Raw genomic sequence first — 20671 nt, 5'->3', positions numbered from 1 at the left:
GATCTAGACTGCTCCCCTTGATACTTGTCCCGTCAACACCTTCTTGAAGTCTTTAGGTAATAGTTGTAAGGCTAAAAATCACTGTTCAGATATAACTTCCTTATTAATGCGGCCAGAGACTTAGGTACAGAGAATTCAATGCGGTGGTAGCAGCTTCCTCTAAGATATTTCTCAATTGTTCTTGCTCTCTGTGCCCCTGTGAAATATATCTACATCCACAAAACCTCCTAAAATATCATTCTAGTCAACATGACGTACCATCTGACCCTTACTTCACTTAGTCGAGAAGATACCCTTCCTCGGATTACTTCCATCAATTTCTTCCGCCACATTTGCTTGTGGGTCTCTAAGTTTAACATCCTTATTACCATCAATCCGTTCTCGGATAGGTAAACATCATCGGACTAAGCCCATGGCCCAAAAACGCATCTTGGACCTTTTATCTCTATAACACTAATTTATTAGTAATTTAAATTTTCTGGATTTATAATTTTATCTAATAGAAACTTCAATGACATATGTCTTTTGTTTTTTGTTTTTTTTTTTTTTTTTCTTTTTTAAAGATGTGTTCATTAAAGATTAAGTAAGCTAAGCATCGTAGTTAGGCTCATAAAATAAAATGATAAAGAAGGAACTATGAATAACAAAATATTCATTGCAAATGGTTGTAGGTATTTAATTTGATGAGAGTTTCAATTGTAGCATATATCATCATTTATTGAGAAAATTTAAGTACTATGACAATGTTTTATCAAAACTTAGTTGTTAATTATTGGAAGATGACGGTATTTGTTATCATTCTTAGTAAATTTTTCTTTTCTTTTTTTGTGAGTAGATACTATCTTTAGTAAATAGGTTTTAAGAAATGAAAAAGTATTTTGTATCAAATAATACCATGTCATTCATATCAAAATCTAATAAACGAGAAACATATATGCAAAAATAACTATCTACTAACACATGTGTTTCAATTGTTAGTAGGTTAGTTATTTTTTACTGATATATCTCACACTTATTAGATTTTGATATCGCTGACATGGTATCATTTGATATCAAATACATTCTCCTAAAAAATTATCATCCTAAATAGATAGTCATATATTAAATAACTATTCTAAATTTAAATACATAGTTTGATATTACTTCAAAAAAAATTATATCTTAAATTTTCTCACTTAAGGGCAGGGCGTGCCTTGCACGAGCAACCCTTACTACTGTTCATCAACAAGTGTTACAATCACATCCAAACAAGGACTTCCAAAGACTAAACACCCCGTACCTTTTTGGAATATTAAATAAAATAGAATAAAGGATAAAAATATTTTTTTATTAAAAAAAAAAAAACTAGCATTCTTTCTGGTCAATTGTCATCTCCACACAGAAACTCAACTTTTCATGAATTACTGGTGTTCAAGAATGGCCTAATTTGAACAAGAATCCAATAACACAACACCATCAATAAGGCCAGGAATATTGATGGTCCATCAACTATCTACTTCTTTTGTAAATAAAACAAAGTTTCATTTTACAGTGGAAGAAAAAATATATATGGAGTAAAAATATGTATCTACTTCTCTTGTAAAAAATATCATTTTACAGACTACAATAATCTTACACATCCAAAATCTGATTTAAAAGAATGTCTATACTGCCCGATCCATCAGAAGAGTGCTTTGCAATTGCATCTTTGTGAGTATAAAACAAGGAAGGCCATTGCAGCTATACCACTGCAATTTTTGTGGCTCTAGAACTCCAAGCACCAATACCAAGTGACCAGAGATACGCATGCAGTGGCAAGAAGTGCTTAAGTTTTACCATCCAGCACCTTTGTTGCAGATAGCTTTCTCAGCTTCCTGTCATGATTGAGCATGGCACTTACACTCTCGACCACCAAAATAATCTGCAGAGAACCCCAGAACATTCATTATTAGAGAAGAATGAACCAAAGTGTTTTATGGATAACTCTTGAGAATCAGGCATTAATTTATTCAAATTTCATATCCTAAGCAGGTTTTACTATATTCAACAGGAGTGGCACATTTTACTTGAGCTGTACCCAAATGCTTAAAAAAATAAATAAATAAATTTGTAGGCAAATGCTTTAGTTCTTTCTTTCGATCAACAATCCTCAAATTTTAAAATTGAAGCAGATATGAGAGTAAAGTACGGTTTACGTGCACCATCCATCAATTTACATTTTTTATTGACCTTTATTGTTCCTACAACTAATCTAGGCGTCGGTAAGTTTGACGTATATTTGCAAGTCTTGAGGGGGAAAGAAGGATTTGTACACCCATAATGAATTGGGACAGAGTAATCATCAACTTTGATGCTCAGCCCTTTGGCGTCTCCATTCCATGATTAAGAGATTATTTCATTAGCTATCTTCTGTTTGGAGTCAAATAGCAACAGAACAGCTTAGGTTTCTTGAAAAATTCAAGGCAAAAGCAGTCAAGAACTTTGACGTGTAGAACTCATAACAACACTAACTTGATAATTTTGCTAACGGCCCTTTGACCAAATGGATCTCCTAACCTCCCCACATAAGTAAGGGGTGGAGAGTGAGTTTATGGGTTCAATCCCATGTAGGTGCCTGATATTTGAATTCTGAAGATTAAATCAACATAATTTCAACTTATTTGAAATTAATTTCTTCTAAGGACAGATTTTCCTCAAAGCATGTGGATGCTCACTTCATTGCCACTTGGGCTGTGTTTGTTTTGGGTGAAAAGGAAATATGGAAAATATTTCACACCCTTGAGTGTGTTTGGGTGCACATGAACATACAGTCAAACTGAAAATATATTTCAGTTGACCATAAATTAAGGCCCTTAGACCCGGAAATTGTTTTACACATTGATTTTACCTTCAACCAATTTCCACTCTCCTCGCTGACTCACACCAAGCCAAATGAACTAGGGAGAGTGCTACCCATGGTCAAGCCCGTGCCCACGCCGATCTGCCTTCTCTCTCTTCCCTCCAACCAATCAAGGCCGGATCGGACACTGCATGTCACCGATCCAGTTCCTTCACTCAAGAACCACACCCTCTCTTCCACTCACTCACGGCACTCTCGATCTGGATTGGTCTCACCCTCACTCCACAGCAAACCCCAGGCAACACCACTCCACAGTGGACTTCTCTCTCTCATCTCACTTTTTCTCTCTAACCCGAACCATACCCCCACTTATTTTTGTGTCTGATTTTCATTTTGTTTGATCTCTGATTTTGTTGTTGTTGTGGTGGTGCGGGTGGTGGTGTTTTGGTGGTTTTTGTGTGGTGTGGGTGGTGGTGTTTTGGTGGGTTTTGTGTGGGTAGTGGTCGAGATATTGTGTGGGTGGTGATGGGTTTTGTGATGATGGTGGTGGGTTTTGTATGGGTGGTGATGGATTTTCTGTGGTGGTGGTGGCAATGGAGCAGTGGTGGCGGTTTTTTCACTCTTCCTGATCTGGATTTTGTGTGGGTGGCGATGGGTTGTGCTTGTCCTTGGTGGTGGTGCCTGGCTTGAGCTTAAATTCTCTGAAAATAGATTTATTACATCCAAGACCAAACACAAGAAATAATTTTCTGATGTAATTTCCACAACACAGTCAAACAGTAGAAAATGTTTTCCTTTACGTAAAATATTTTCAACTGAAAATATTTTACACTTGGAAAACATTTTACATATTGCCAAACACAGCCTTAGTGGATTGGGATAACTCCCCTCCAAACTGGTTTGGTGGAAAATTGTCTTAATATAGACTTCAATAATTTTAATTTGAAGATTCACCTAAAAGCCTAAAACTCACTATGACATAGATAAACAATTAAATGGTCAAAAGTCAGCTGGAAAGTTGCAAAACTTCTAGACATGATCTTGCTAGAAGACTAATGGCTCAAAGCTTGGTTGCCAAGAGCCATGTAGCTCAACTGACACTTCCTAGTGTTTCTATCAGAGACATCCAGAGTTCATGTCCCCCACCTCCATTGTGATTATTGAATTATAAAAAATAAAAAACTAATTGCTCAAAGCTTGGTTGATATATAGAACCACGATGTTGATGGCTGACTTCCTCTCAAGGCTCAACTCCGCTATAAATTACCATTATGAAATAAACCAAATGTCAGCTTTTTTCCTACATGACAACTGCAACTCTGTTTTGATTTTAATAAGTAAAGCTGCGATTCTGAATTATCTTATACTTTCCTACAGATACTATCAGGTTTACATCAAGTAAAGAATATAATTCACTACAAATAAACAAACCTGCAAGCAAGCATAAGCCATTGCAGTTGCAAAGTAGAAGTTCGCATTGCCAGTGCCCTGCAAATTCAATTAAACAAGTCACCATCTAAAAGAAAAATATTTATACATTTGAACATTGAGATCAGCTTCAAAGAGCCATACCCTCCAGATCCATAGGTTGTGCATCACAGGGCTAAGGAGAGAAACCCCGATGTAACCACAGAACAGGAAGAAAGAGAATTTCATATCTGCATGTCAAGGAGTGTAGAAAGTTAAAGATACCAAACCATGTCTAAATAGGTCAGTAACAAAAGAGAACCTGCTAACTTGCCTGCAAGTTCATTAACAAACAACCCCAACAATCCCAAGTACAGAGCTGAATCTCCAACCTAATCAAAATTTGAACATAAAAGGGGCAAGGGAAGAGCCATTTAGATTCCTAACATAATTCAGAAAAAGCAGGAAAAAAACAATTACATATCTATTGAGTAACCTCATTTTTTGTTAAGTGTCCTGAAAGAACAAAGTTTCCCATATCTATGCGTCAAATTGAACACAAAAAAATATTTAATCCTGGTAAATAATTCAAATAAGGAAGAACTCACAGAAGGATAAGACTTAAGCATCGAGGAGATCACAATGTACACAAAAGCTAGAAAGAATGGGCGGTGTTTCAGCCGTATGGCTAATGGCAGTATCATAAATAGAATATTCCCGTGGAAAACTATCAGAAAGAAATTTCTGAAAAAGTCAAAAACTTCTGCAAAGAAATACCTGCAGTAGAACATCAGAGAAAAGAATTTATAAGTCCGAATACTTAAAGAAAGGATTAAATTAGACCACATTAAATTAGAGATATTTTCAGGCTCACCATAAGACACCCATATTAGGAGATAGATCTTGCACGGTGAGCATGAACCCATACGTTCTGAAAAAACCAGCAATGCGTATAAGGAAAACTAAGACAGAATACTACACCATAAAGTGAAAATCTTTATGGTACAAAAATCTTCTATCCCAAGCAATTTAACAGAAGCCAAAAGATTATGGTACACAAATCGTCTATAGCACAATTTTAAGGCAACAGACAATAGATGAACAAGACTCCTAGTGCATGATTTTATTTTTCTATGCAGCAGTTCTTGCCTCAGTATTCTATGATCTTCACTAAGTTTTTTTTTTTTTTTTTTTTTGATAAGTAACGTAAAAATATTATAAATAATAGAAAAAGTGCCAAGCCGAGTACACTGGGATGTACTATGGGGGCACAAATTAGGAACCAAAAGTACAACGATCAAGAAAAATAGGAAAAGAAGAATAAGAAAAATGAGAAAAGACTACACTCCATTCAAAGAGAGTGTGCAAGAAAAAAGATTTAATCTCTAGAAAAGAACGTTCACAGCCCTCAAAGCTTCTAGCATTCCTTTCACGCCAAATGCACTAGATCAAGCAATGAGGCACTAATCTCCAAACATGTATGTTACGATGTCAAGCAAACTTTCATTTCCAAGCCTCAAACAACTCAAGAACAGTATGAGGCATATAAACCAGAAATTAGAACTACTTGTGCTCATTTACACCAGAAATTTCTCAAGATAACATCATCAGCAAGGCATCTCTGAGATATCTTGAGCAGCCAAGTTAAGTGCTTGATTCATTATTAAACTCAGATTTGCCAGCTACCATAGCAATGCACCTGCTATTCCATTCTTGACCCAGAAAAGAAGTCACATCCTCAAGTGCCATCTACATAATCTACTATGCATCATTAAAAACACAGTAAAATAAATTGCACATACTGCTCTGTACTTAGCTACTTGCTGCGAAAACAAGGCAGTATGATTATATGACAATGAAAAGCACCTAAAAAGATTATTATACCATACAACATATACCTTTTAAACAACTCCCAGAGACCACCATAGTGCTTAACAGATACACCACATAGAACTAACACATAGACCAACCACAAAGAAGTCCAGAATAAGAAATGTATCACTGGTCTCCATGAGAAAACATATGGGAGTTCAGGTTGATCAACTGCTTCCTCTTGCTGACATCTATCATTTGAGGGAGTATCTCCAACTTCAAAATATTTTCTTTGCAGGAACAATTTCCTGGGAGGAGTATCTGGACCATATCCTAATAAAAGAATCATCTGGAACAAAACTGAATGATAAAGAACCAATTTGCATGTATTGGAAATTTAAAGAACATGTTCATAAGTCTTTTAAAGGCTTTACTGTTTCCATCAAACACTATAAGGCAAAGAAAGGGATACCGGAATAATCAGAATCACAGGATACAAGGACAGATGTGTCGCCATGACCCATCCAAAAGCTGCCAAAGGAGCTATTCCTGGTCCATCAGATAAACAACATTTAAAAGCAAGCAAAAAGTTTCCAAAGAAAGATGCCTCAAAGACATCTCCATCCATCTATATGTCATGCTAATAATACCATTAGGAAAAAAATTTATCGTGAAGATGTTTCATAAAAGGACAATCAATAAATAATACTATCATGAAAAAAAATGCACTTAGTGCATGTGAGGATGTTCTTGCATGGTACAATCACCACATGACATGGCACCTCAAATCTTTACAATGAAGTGATGAACCAATTGATCATTACTTCCTCAGTAGGGATTACAATACCAGAGGCAATTGAAAATTCTATGTAGTCATAAGAGAGTTCAATCCAGTGATAATTGTGTGTATGATTCCACCATTGTAAACATTCAGTATGAACTACTAGGAAGTAGAGACACTTCTTCATCTTTTTATTATTATTGGTAAGTTAGGCTCTTGAACCAACAACCTTTTCCTCCACCCCATTATTGTGAGGAGGAAGTGCCACTGCCATTTGAGCTAGAGCTCATTAGCACAGTAAGACACACCTTTTGTAATAAGAAAATAATATTTTCTATAACTTCATGTCACAGAAACAGTACCTAGGTGGCAGCCTCTTGCATAGGAAATGCCTATCAATTCAATGCCTACATGATTTTGAGTGAATTAAAGACATCTCCAGCCAGGCAAATTTAAATTGCTACTTGAGCTAATTTTAGTCAGCATAAATGATTTTAGTGCAAAATGCAAAAAATGCAGGCAAATATCAAAAGATGCATATAAAAAAATGTTAAGCAAAGACCAAACTCAAAATGTTTTGAGTGCAACACAAGTCGTAAATCAAAATAAATCAGCTACTACTAGAAAATACAAACATGAAAAACATAAAACATTAGGATCATCACCACAAGAAGAGATTTGGTTTTTTCTCTTTTTTAATTCCTTTTTTGTCTGTTTGTTTGTGGTTCCCTTTGAGGTCACTATTATGATCATTTGAGGAAATATATTTCACTTCTCATGAACAAACTTGAAAGCAAAAATTACTACACACACAATGAGGAACTTAAGTACAATACAACTATTGTTAGCATCTTACGTCTGCATGCTCCGTAAAGGGACAAAATGATGGCCAGGTTCTCAACTGGGGATGTGGACAAACCGACACATGCAAATATTGTGAAAGGATTCCATAAGTAGACAAGAGCAGCAATATCTCCAGAAGGAAGGATATCTGAAAACAACATGAACACTGCAGTTCATCAGCCTGTGAAAGACGAGAAGGGGGCAATTTGAATGAATATAGTCACTTATATAGATGGCATTAAAAATAAATAAATAAAGTTTCTTAGAAGGTTCCAATTTTCTTTCCTTTTCTCTATCCTCCCAGCAATTTAAAAGAGATTGCAAGTGGATGGGGACTAAGTAACATAAACAGCGCATTATGATGAAATTTTACCATACTCTACTCAAAAGTCTTCACTAGCACATATCTTCCTATACCATTTCATCTGAACACGACTCAAATCATATACACAACAGCCCTGGACGTAATTTTCCTCTTTGACATATCTAAGCCAACACTACTGTTGAAACTTAATTATGAGTTAATAGGGTAACCATTATATCTGTCAAATGCACAAATATTTTTGATCTGGCATCTCAATTCTCAACATCAACAACTCAGTTACTAAATCTATCAAATGTGCCTTTTTTTTTTTTGCTGCCCTACAGTTTGTAAGTTAAATAGCTTGATTCAATTGTCTATTCTTCTCTAGTGTGCTTCTCGTATCAATATTCTTTATCTAAAATAATTTTTGGAAAACCCTTTTACTATTATAATTACCTGACTTTTCCGATAATTTAACAAGGTCTAGAAATTTCAAACTCTGACTATATGCAATCTGAAGATTCCGACCAGTAGCACGAATGAACATGGCACTCGCAACATCTGCAATCACAAAAACCAAACTGTATCCAAAGGTGTGTTGATATTAACTACGTCATCGTATGTTAAATATAGGCTAAATAAGGAACAAAGAAAAGGGAGTAACATCCAAGTTGCTTGGAATAGTACATGCAACAAACAAGTCAGATAGAAGTCAATGCTTGCTGCCCACATTTCAATCACAACTGCAAAGGCTCAAGTTGGTAATTGACAATCATAATAGAATTACCATATTGCTCCACTTTAATTGACAGGCAACACAGTCCAATTTAATTAGGATAGATGAGCGCCAAGTTTACATCCTTGGGTGTTGGTTAACATATTTGAAAGCAAATACAAAACACAAAAACACCAGTAAGCAAAACCAAGAGCACCAAAACCCTGAAAATCAGTGTGCGCGCACAGGCGTCTGTGTATGCAAGCACTCAAAAATGTAACACATAATGTATTCATTTCAAATGAGTGACAATTATGACTAAATTTCAGATAATTAAAATTTAAAACGAATACCGCGAGATATAAAGATAATAAAATAAATACAGGAACCAAACAGCAAACAAAAAAAAATAAAGAGAGAGAGAGATAGAGACACATGTTAGTTACCTGCACAAAATATGATCAGGTTGCCCTTCAATTCTGCACCATCCAATAAAATAGTTAAAAATAAAGTATGCATTAAATTAATAATGAAAAAAAAGAGATGAATTAGTTAAAGCTAATGAATGGTGTAAGCAAGGGCAATGTGGTAACCTTTTGGCAGTGAGTGGGCCAAGAAGTGATAGTAGCAATGGAGAACCATGGTACATAGATCCTGTCAACAACAAAAATTCTCAAATCAAACAATCAAAATAAACCAAAGAGAGAAAATTACAGAAATTAAAAATAGAGGACCTGCATAGGGAGACATTGATGACTGCTTCAACCAGTAACCCTCGGCCACTGCAAAACAAAAATTAAGTAAATTAAAGATCTAAGATTGGAATTAACAGTGAAAGAGGGAGGGAGAGAGAGAGAGAGAGTACGTCGGCGAAGGCTGGTGAGCGGAGTGGAGATTTCGGGGCGAGAAGCGAGATTGAGGTTATTGGAAAAGTATATGAGTATTAGTCTCAACGCTACTGACCCTATCAACCAATTCCAATAACATGACTCCTTCTTCTTGCTTTGCTCTTTGGCTTCCATTTCCTTTTGCCTTTCTCTTCTCGGACCCTGACCTGACCTCACTTCCGGCGAGGGAGCAAGTCCCAACTCTTAACTTTTACTTTTTCAGTTTTAACTTCAAAGGGAAAGGGATCTATCTGTGTGAAACGGTGTCGTAGACCAATAGTTTTTCTATTTTTATTTTTTGGAAAAAGTTAACAAATACTCTTTCTTCTTCTTCTTCTTCTTTTTTCTTTTTTTTTTTCTCACTTTTTCTTTTTTTATAATTTATATTTCTCTCAAAAAATGTGTTATCAAAACTTTCGTAAAATAGTTTATTATTAAGTGTGCGTTTTTGGGTAGAAATTATTCTGCCCTGCATTTTCGTCTTTGCCGTTTCACGCCTCTTTTCTTTTTTCTTTTTTTTTGAGAAGCACGTGAACAGTGAACATAGACCTGTCAGTGAGTTCCGTGCACTGTTTACAGGACTTATAAACTTTTTTTTAACCCATTTTTCATTAAAAATGGGTCTCGTGATACTATTCACATATTTTAAAATTATTTTGTTATAGTGTTTTCAATTTTCAATTTTTAACAAAATAAGCGATATCCAAACGGACTCTAAATGTTCTAAATGTTTTTTTTAAATGATACTAAGAATGTTGTAGATTACATTACAAGATTGTTCTCATTTCATTAATTTCCTGAATCTAGTAATGTAGAGACTTTCATTAAACGGTATGATTGAATATGAAACAATACTGATATTTTTTATAAAATAAAATAATACAAATTTATTTAAGTGATAGGTTACTATATTAAGATAGTTGTAGATTGCATATAAAATAAAATGATAAAATATATTTTTAAGTAATGCATTGTTATACTAACACTTTTTTGGAAAATTGCTCATTTTCTAAAGAACATTTTCTAGAAAACTATTTTATTTTATAGTCTTTGGTAATGGCTTTAAAAATGAGCTTGAGTATGTTTTCTGGTACTTCGTATGCAATTTTTTTTTTATATTTCTTGTATAATTTAAAATATGTGTATTATGCAAACCAACTAATGTAATCAATATAAATAAATATATAACCAAGAATAAATTTGGTTTTCATACTAAAATTTTGACAACAGATACAATCAAAATTAGTTGTCAAATTTTCATAATCTCTACTACTAATTTTGCTCATATATATAGATGGTAACATGTACACACACACACACATATATATATGAACCGTACATACATACAAAGCCAACTCTATACTAGAAGCAAATGTTGGAGTTTCTTAGGGCCCTAAGTAGAAAAAGGGCTCCCAAATTTTAATCAATAGTGTTATTTTTTTTCATTATAATAATATTAATTAAGCTTAAATATTATTCAATAAATAAAATAATATTTTTTTTCAAATGAGAAACAAGAAAAACAAATTAGTACGTCCACAACATTTTTCATAACACTTTCACAATAAATCTTAAGTAATAGGTTGTTACAAGCTATTATTTATGACAAAAAATTAATTTCAATGATGAATTCAAATTAGAATCAGTAACAACTTAACACCTATAAGTTGTTGTGAAAATATTGTGAATGGAGCATTTCTCAAATAAGAAAAAGAAGCAATACACAAAAAATTCACAACATTTTTCACAAGTTGAATTGACAAACTTTTCCCGGTTCTTATCTAATTCTATTAATAACATTACTTTTTTACTTACCACTGTTAATCTACCACATTAACAGGTGAGAAAAGTTTTGTCAATTTTTTTTGGTGTATAGACTTTGTAAAAAAAAAAATCTATATAGTTCATGTTAATTAGTAGTAATTTTTGCATCTAAAACAAGTTAATAAAATTTAAGTAATATTTAATTTAATTCTTTTTAAAAAATCATATTTATATATATATATATATATATATATATATATATATATATATATATATATATATATATATATATAAAAGGCCTTAATTTCACTTTTCATCTAAAGCCCTCAAATATATTAAGCCGCCCCTGCATACATAGCGCATGAAAAACAATGGGTCTCATCCTTATATAGATATCTATATAATGTATAATGAATCTGCATAATATATTATCGCTCTATATAATGTATCTGTCAACAATGCAATTTCTCTAAACAATTATCATTCATTTTATAACAATATTGTTAATTTACCATAAAGCTTGTCCCATGTAAAAGCAATTTAGAGCAATATAGGCACTATGTTTAAAATTTGTGTCCTTTACTTCATTCATTCTTTCTACTTTTTCTTTTTCTTTTTTCTTTTTTGGCACTTTTATGTGCGAAAAAGAAGTAACTTCTACTTTGAATCCATGAAAATTTCTTAAAGAAAAAAAAAGCTTAAAATTCAAAGCAAAGAATATATGATTGAAGAAAAAGCGAAGAGGAGAGAAAAAGTGAGAGAGCTTACCGTGAGAGAGAGAATGCGCCAAAAAATTATGTTTCCTGCAGTTACAAAAGAATATAATATTTAAAAGAGATGCAATGAGTGAAAGAGAGATTGTTTTCCAAAAAAGTTTTTTGGCAAACAATCTATAGAAAATAAGCCATATTTTTATTAGGGTTTTTTGTTGACTAAAGATTGTTTTTTGTTAACTGGTTTTTTTTTTTGTGCTACCAAACACTAGAAAATGTGAAAAATTATATTTACAAAAGGTTATCTAGCGAAACAAATAAAGCGTAAGAGATATTGTAGATTGCATAATTACAAGGGACACATCCAAATCATATCATGTCTAGTGCAAAAAGGCACTAGATACAAGTGTCACCCAATTATAGGATTGTTCTCATTTCATTAATTTCATATATTTAATGACGTAGAGAGTGTTATTAAATGAAATGATAGTGCACACCTTTAAATTTGTAAAATTTAATGTGAATCATACAATGAATCTAGAAATGGAAACTACTCTCTCTCTCTCTCTCATAGAATGCCCCCCAACTAGCATACAAGTACTCAAGGAGGCTATGAGATCAAGGTTCTATTAGAGCATAGGTAGAGGTTATGAACTCAAACTTGATCCTTCCAAATTTCCTTTAATTTTTATTTTTTATTTTTTATAAGATGAAATACACACACAACACACAATAAACACGCCTATCTGAATTTAACATTATCAATATTAATTTTTAAATTTTTGTTAACTCTTAAAAAAATATATATTGTAAGGATAAAATTGTGGTCTGACTGTCTAAGCTACTAGTAATTTTTTTTAAAATGAAATCTAAGCTAATAGTATTGTCTTATAACTAATAAATCCAAGCATATTTGCATTTCTAGATCCTTAACAGGTAAAAACCTTTTCTATAGGTATCTTGAATTGGATTGAATTTTGATTTTAAAATTAACTTTCTTAAAAATATCAACTCAAGTAATCAAGTTTGACAAATATCATTTTCAAAATTATTATTTGTTATTTTCGTTTTTTTGGGGTGATCTAAATGGTCTAAGAACCGCTTCAAAATAAAACAAACTCTATTTAAAGCCTTTTCAACTAAAATTTTCTTAGCAAAATATTTTCTCCTTTTCAACTGAAAATTTCTTAGCAATATATTTTCTCCAACCGATGTGGACAAGTGAACTTAGTAATTATTTCAAATTGAGACTTCCTAGGGCTGTTAGTGAACCAATCTATCTATGAGCAACTTGAACTCGATTCGGGAAAAGACCTTATGTTCATTTGTTTAGCAAACAAACCAATTTCAAATATAATAATATGTTAGTGAACATGCAAGCTTGATTTAATTGTATACTTGTCTAAAAGTGTATTTATAATTTTACATAAACTTAAGAATGAATTATGTAATTTTGTAAATAAGTTTAAATAATATCAAATTAGTAATTATAGTTTATGGATAATATAGATTTCATTTGTTGTAAAATTCATATTTGTGAAGGGGTAAGAAATTTAGTCATTATTATACTATATATGAAAAAAAAAAGAGTCAGAAGTTTGTTTGACAAGAAAATGAACCAAGTTTGAATATCTAATCTTATTTGATGATAAGCTTTAGCTTAACTTATGTTTAAATAAAATGAAATGAACATTCTCAAAAAAGAAAAAGATAAAAAAGAACATACTTGAACTTTTATTACGCAACTCAACTAGTTTCCAATCCTATTTACCAACAAAAATTACCACGAAAATGATTGAATGGAATTCCATTTTTCTGTGCTTATTTCCTCAATGTTGCCAACAAGATTGAAAATAGACATGATAACCAAAAGAGATGAATAATTTAAACAAGATTTTTTCATTTTGGGGGAAATGATTCTATTCCCATGCATCTATCGTGCGAAATTTTAATTGGTAATAAAACACACTACTAATTATAAACCAAACTCACATGATTTTGTATAGAGACAGCACATTAAAACCCAAATCATTGGCAGTAAAAATAGAAAATGAGGAGGGGCTCGTTTTGGACATGGAATAAATACCAAACTTTGTTCTTGAATTGGCGAGGTGGTGGGTTGGTAGTCACGTGGGTTAACCACTTCCTCACGTTGGGAAATCTGAGAAAAGAATAAAAGGGATCCAAGGTTGAGTCAATCACTCAATCCTATCAAATGCGATAGGTGTTTGGCCACATTTCTTGGGACTACAGAATTTAAGAATTGCACAATTTTAGATAAATCACACACGAAAGTTGCTATACATTATTATTATTATTTTGGTAAAACGGGGATTTTATTACTTATATAGGAGTAATAATAAGAGAGTCCATACAATTTGATATATGAAAGTGAACATCTTTATTTTGCAATAAATTTTTTTAAAAAAAAATGCTTTAATAATTCATGAATACCTTTATTTTAGGGTGCATAAAAATATATAAGCATAATTCACAAACCCAACCCAATCCAACTCGACCTTGTAGGTTGAGTTGGGTTGGTTTCTACACACATAATAGATTAGATTCAGAATATATTAGTTTGACCCAATCCAATTCATGCACATCTCTTTATAAAAGGATACAATATTTAGTATCACCGTTATGAATCCAATCCACGCATATTCTTCCATATTTAATACTCGGTTCACGTGAGATAGATCCCACACTTCTTGTGACACAAAATACCATCTCTACCGTTACACATATATCGACACACTATATGAGTATAGTTGCATGTATATTAGTGACATAAAATCCTTTTATTTTATTTTCTATTCCATAGAAGATTGTAGAAGGTGAGAACACTTCACAAGTTACTACTAGAAGCACCCAAGCACTTTCAGTCGTTCACGCTTCACCTTAGCATGTATCTAGAACAAGTATTTACTATTTTTCACCACTCCCTACTACCAAATAGTATTAATATTAACAATTTCTCTTAAAAAAAAAATATTAACAATTTTATCTTATTTTTATAAACTCCCACACTACACACATATATAAAGTTCCTTCCCCTAAAGTACAAGCATTTCCTTTCTTTCTTCTCCAAGAAACCGAAAGAAAATTCCTCACCGAAACAGTAAAAATTTCTGAGTTCCGAGAAAGTCTTACCTTTAATGGCGACGCCTAATCAGGAAGCAATCGATACCTTCATAAACATCACAGGCGCGACGGAAGCCATCGCTATTCAAAAACTCGAGGTGGTTTTTTTTTTTGTTCCCTATAATTTTGTAAATTGTTTTACCGATGAATTTTTTGGGATTAATTTTGTCAGATATATCGAAATTTATTTTCTTAAGCTTGGAAAATTCGATTCCCAATTTGACGTATATAAGTGTTTGAAAATTTTCGTTAATGTTGAGCCCAGACTTTGATTAGGGTTTCTGTCTCCATTTCGTGGCAATTTAGTTTGGTAATTTGTTTATATTTGACATTTTTGCGTGTGTATGGTTTATTGGGTTGGGATTTTAGTTTGTTTGGGATGGTATGGTATTATTGTTGATGATAATTGACTTGAGGTATTTTGGTCAATTTTAGAGAGTGGAGCCAGAAAAATATTTGATTGGTTTTTAGTATTGGGCTGACCTTGGTGTCCTTGATGAATTTCGTTTTAATGGTGATTTATGCATTTGAGTGTTATTAAAGAAATGGGCTTACGAAAATTTTGTATGGTGGAAGATAAATGTATTAAGGTTTCTTCTAATGGTGTTGGATTTAAATTTGTATTTTTTATGACTTGTTATATTGATATACTCAATAAAATTATGAAGCATAAGTGGTGTTGTACCCAGTGTACGAAGCTCCCACTTTTGTGGGGGTCTGGGTTCTGGGAGAGGTGTTTCACAAACAACCTTACCCCCAAGTGCTTGACCAACATAATTACAAAGCAACTCAATTAGTGTATGCTGTACTTGAATAATTGTAAATACTTGAAAGTAAGAAACGAAACTTACTCCCACAGCCAGTGGCGGCTCCAAGAATTTTTCTCAGGTGTTCCTTAAGAAGCATAAATTACACAATCTAATAAAAGAGATTGATCTTTGGCTTTTTTCTTGGGGTCTATTGGGCATTTGGGCTTGCTATGTTATAATTTTTTTTGGGCTTTTTTTTTGCTTGGAAGCCCCAATATATTGTTAAGTAGAACAAATTATGGAGCAAAGTTTAATTTTATTGGCATAAAAAAAAATGAGGGTGTTCCCAAAATATTTTTTTGAAGGGTAGACAAATATAAAATTTTAAATTATTATATATATAAAAAAAAAAAAAATTTCAGGTCAGGGTGGTCCTGTGACCACCCTGGCCTTCAAGTGCCGCCGCCCCTGCCCACAGCCTGGAATGAGATTTTTATGTTTTATACAACCAAGTTTTTGACTAACTCTAATTGTTTAGCAATTAAGTTCTTAATTTTTACACGTCTGCAATATCTGCTATCTTGCTTACAAATAGGAGCATGGTGGCAATCTCAACGAAGCCGTGAATGCACATTTTACTGAAGGAGATAGAAACACACCAGCAAAGTAAGTTTTATTTCCTGTTATTTATCATTTCAAAAAGTATCTTTTTTTTTTGTTAGAAGACAATGAGTATCAAATTTGGTTCTTCAATAATTACACACTGCATTTTGCAATGGTTCATGCTTCCTACCTTAGCGTTGATGTCAAAATTCATTCTTTCATGTACAGCATACACGGAACCTCAGTTGCTGCTCCTCAAGATGACTTAATGGATGTCGATGAAATTGAACCACAGGGACCTCGTTTACCACTTCTTTCTGCACCTATAAACACAAATTCATTTTCTCGTCTTGATCCACAGTTCCGTAGAAATTTTTTCGATATTGGTTCTGAATTTCCAAACCGTGCACCCATTGTGACGCATCCGAGAGAGGTTAGGGAGATTCCCATAGAGGTAAAAGATAACAATCAGCCAGCTGGTCACTCTGGACCTGCTCCTACCATTGAGGATGTCACTGGAACTGTGCATGCACATGGCCCAGATACTCATGGGACTGTTATAATTGATGATGAAGACAATGAGGATGTTTCAGCTGCCTCAACTGCACAGCGGGGTGAACGAAAGGATGATATTCTAGGTGATGGTTCTCATGACAGAAATATTGGGCCAAGTGCTCCCGAATATGAAAATTTGCCTGACTATAGTAATGACATAGAAGAAGAGATGGTTCGAGCTGCCATTGAGGCTTCAAGACGAGAGGTTGAGGGTGCACACAATGTATGTGACGCTAACCTTCACTGCCCCCAAGCATGGCCTCCATGTTCTCTGTCGGTACTAAATTCATACCTATGTTGACGCAGGACTTAGCTGACCCAGTTCCAACACAAAGCCAATCTCACATGGAGGATGCTGAACTTGCACATGTTGTTTCATTGTCCCTGAAGGTGTGTTCTTTTACACTGTGTCTGTCTTTGAATTTAAAATGGAATCTTGGTCCCCTTTAACATAGAATGATTTCAGACAGCACAGCAAGAGAAAGCATTGCGTGAGCAAGGAGAAATTTCTGTAGCTTCAAATGTGGGGCCTTCTAAGCCAGCTGAGGTTGAGCTAGGAGAATTTGCTGCATCGAATGGGAGGTATCTGTCCTTTGTTGCTGCTCAGTAGTTGTTCACACACTTTCTTTCTTACTTTATTATAAACCTTTGTCTGGCTTTCACCCCTTTGCCTATAGGTGGCATTGAAACAATCATTCATTATGTTCCATCAAGAGTAAAAAGTCATTCTTTTAAAGCTTAACTTAAAATTGGCTTTACCTGGTACACTGATTCCGGTTCTAGTTAATTTGGTATTGATGTTGGGTAACCATAGAAAAGGAAAGGATGAAAGAGGGATGAAAGCATCCATTGTCTCATAGGGCAATATATGGTTTCTTGCCCTGACAATGTGTATGGATTCTCTCTCTACCAGCCACAATGGTGGTGAACCATTCCTTAATTCATGATATTTGATTTATACTGTTGGGAGGAGGAATATGATGCTGGTATTGTGATCAATCTAGGTTGGAGCCTGGAAGCTCATCCATCCAAGAGGATGCTGAAGATGTGGAGGACCAACCTCTTGTCAGGCATAGGTCCCGGCGTGTGTCTTTTGGCTCTGACGATGTTGAAGTAATTGAGGCTAGCCCACCATCAAGTCCTGGACGACATGATGTGGGTAATCATCCACAGCACAATAGAAATGCCTTCCCTTCCGATGAGGTATCTTAATATAACATTGGTTTTACTATTAAACCTCAATAAGAATTCCGGCTTTCAGTTTATCATTCATAGTTACTCAAATGTTTTGCTACAACTAGTTTTTGACCCTTTTTTTCCCCCAAAATTGAAGTGGGGAGGGATTTCTTCTGAGGAGCATGATGAAGCAGTCATGCTGGAGGCTGCCATGTTTGGTGGAATTCCTGAAGGGACTGGATATCATTTTGGATATGGACCTCATCAGTTTATGCATGCTGAGAGTCACTATCCCCATCGGATACCTCGTCCTCCATCACCCTCTCTGGCTGCTCAGCGCTTGATACGGGAACAACAGGTTTTACTTTGGGGCTCTGACTGTAAATAAAGGTTTGAAATTTGTGCCACCAAAAGCAATGCGATTTAACTTTCATTGGTTCTATGTTGGTCTGATGCGTGCAGGATGATGAATATCTTGCAGCTTTGCAAGCTGACAGAGAAAAAGAATTGAAGGCCAGGGAGGAATCCGAAGCTCGTCGTTTAGAAGAGGAAGCAGCTAGACAAGCTGCTTGTGAAGAAGAAAGACAAAGGGAGGAAGAATCTCGCAGGAAATTGGAGGAGGAGCAGGTAATGTTATTTATGTTTTGTTAGAGTTTTGTAATACAACTTGATTTTGGTTGTGTATGTAATTTAGGTAGAGTACATCCATTTCGTTTGTGTCATATATTGGAATAAGCAATATCTGTTATATTTGGTGAACTTAGCTAGAAATGTGACCATCTTTCTTTCTTTTTTTTTTTTTTTTTGGTAGACGTTTCTATTAATGATACTTGACTGTGGTTACATTGATTTTTATTTTGTAGGTAAACTGAGATTTGAATTATACTTTATTAAGAGTAACATGTTGTCTTTGAAATTAATAATATATTTATAATTTTTTGTTCTCCTTTCATATAGGAAGTGACTGCAGAAGCAAAAGCTTTCAATAAGATAGGAAGTTCTCTGTTTAAGTTATGGTTTGGGAGGTTATCCTTGGTGATAAATGTTTTTGAATTTAGTTTCAATTATGTTAGATAGCAGGAATGTGTTTAGTTTGTCAATACCCCTTTTTTTCTTTCAGATGGTTTAAGGTTGTTATTCATAATGTTGTGCTTACAATTATCGGATTTTAATGGAATATATGCATACCCTGCTTGTTTGTTCATCAGTACATCCCAGTTTTTTTAAGAAACAAATTACACCTGACTGTTGGTTTGTGCTATTTTCTGGACAGTAAACAATATGAAGTGAATACTTATTTATAAAAACAAAAAAAAAGACATTGAAGTGAATATTGCTTTCCAAGTTGTTTATTGCTGCAGTGTTTATGATTCTTGTTGTCAGGAGTTGGAGAGACAGTTAGCTGCAAAAGAAGCTTCTCTGCCTCAGGAACCAGCATCGGATGATGAAAGTGCTATTACGCTTCTAGTACGGATGCCAGATGGTAGCCGCCATGGACGCCGATTTCTCAAGTCTGACAAGCTACAGGTAAATTCTGTGATGGCATGATTGTTTTGCTTCATTACTTATTATCTCTTTGCTGAACATGCACTGTTGTTTGCTTTGCAGTTTCTTTTTGATTTCATAGATGTTGGTAGAGGGGTCAAACCTGGCACTTACAGACTGGTAAGTACACCCTGTACTATACTATATGCCTTTTGAGTCCTGGGAGTGAACCCTATGCTTTCTAATTACTGCAGTTTATGCTGGATACATGGTTACTTTCTCGTAGTGCAAAATAATGTTCACTACTCGTTTATGTGTGCTGAAATCTTGGAAAATGAATTAAAGATGATTTTATATGAATTGTCACTTATTGTGTGTGTTATAATGTCATTGGTGGTACAGGTGAGGCCATACCCTAGGCGTGCTTTTAGTGATGGGGAGAGTGCTTTGACGCTAAATGAACTTGGGCTAACCAGCAAACAAGAAGCCTTGTTTTTGGAGTTGATTTAGCAAACAAACTCCAAAATTATAGAAAACTAGTCACTTGAATATTTTGTTCTATTAAAATATGAAGTCATACAAGAAGTATGGGATTTCATTTTGGTTGTGGTGTTTGGGTGAAATACATGAAATTTGAGGAGATGAACATAATTATTCCTTAACAGAATGGGCAGAAGAACAATCATTGTCAGTATCTGTCTTCAAAATTGCAGCAGTGGTATGTTCTGTTTTTGCGACTTACCATGGCTGAGAAGGTTAACTTGTTTAATTGTTTGTGAGCTATAGATGTTACCATGTATGGATGATTAAAAAAGAAATAACTAATTTAGTTAAATTGTGGAAAAATTATAGTTGTACGGCCGGATAGAGACTTGTGACTAAGAAAATGATTTGGGTTTATTAGCCCAACAATCT

At 34.1% G+C, this 20671-nt stretch overlaps 2 protein-coding genes across 3 annotated transcripts; one reads left to right on the top strand and one right to left on the bottom strand.

Annotated features, from left to right (window-relative positions):
- Positions 1-1442: 1442 nt before the first annotated feature.
- On the bottom strand, positions 1443-9841 carry LOC142613634 (uncharacterized). 2 transcript variants are annotated; one of them, XM_075786070.1, is made up of 14 exons: positions 9546-9841; positions 9415-9462; positions 9274-9334; positions 9127-9159; positions 8422-8546; positions 7675-7809; positions 6510-6586; positions 6124-6386; positions 5100-5156; positions 4834-5002; positions 4560-4617; positions 4391-4476; positions 4250-4306; positions 1443-1900 (listed from the first exon to the last, which is right to left on the bottom strand). In XM_075786070.1, exons 1-14 carry the CDS (start codon positions 9700-9702, stop codon positions 1805-1807), a joined length of 1422 nt encoding a protein of 473 aa, XP_075642185.1. In that variant the 5' UTR covers positions 9703-9841; the 3' UTR covers positions 1443-1804. The 2 variants fall into 2 exon arrangements, with proteins under 2 accessions (XP_075642185.1, XP_075642186.1); XM_075786071.1 differs by having other exon boundaries at positions 8422-8526; positions 9546-9765.
- Positions 9842-15105: 5264 nt separating this feature from the next.
- Positions 15106-20539, top strand: LOC142613489 (plant UBX domain-containing protein 8). The gene is made up of 11 exons (XM_075785852.1): positions 15106-15286; positions 16533-16603; positions 16769-17318; positions 17402-17485; positions 17562-17677; positions 18100-18298; positions 18429-18629; positions 18734-18898; positions 19655-19798; positions 19880-19936; positions 20159-20539. Exons 1-11 carry the CDS (start codon positions 15203-15205, stop codon positions 20264-20266), a joined length of 1779 nt encoding a protein of 592 aa, XP_075641967.1. The 5' UTR covers positions 15106-15202; the 3' UTR covers positions 20267-20539.
- The last annotated feature ends 132 nt before the right edge of the window (positions 20540-20671 follow it).

Source organism: Castanea sativa, chromosome 10, assembly GCF_040712315.1.
Source record: "Castanea sativa cultivar Marrone di Chiusa Pesio chromosome 10, ASM4071231v1".
Classification (NCBI taxonomy): domain Eukaryota; kingdom Viridiplantae; phylum Streptophyta; class Magnoliopsida; order Fagales; family Fagaceae; genus Castanea; species Castanea sativa.
This window is presented reverse-complemented; position numbering and strand designations above follow the sequence as displayed.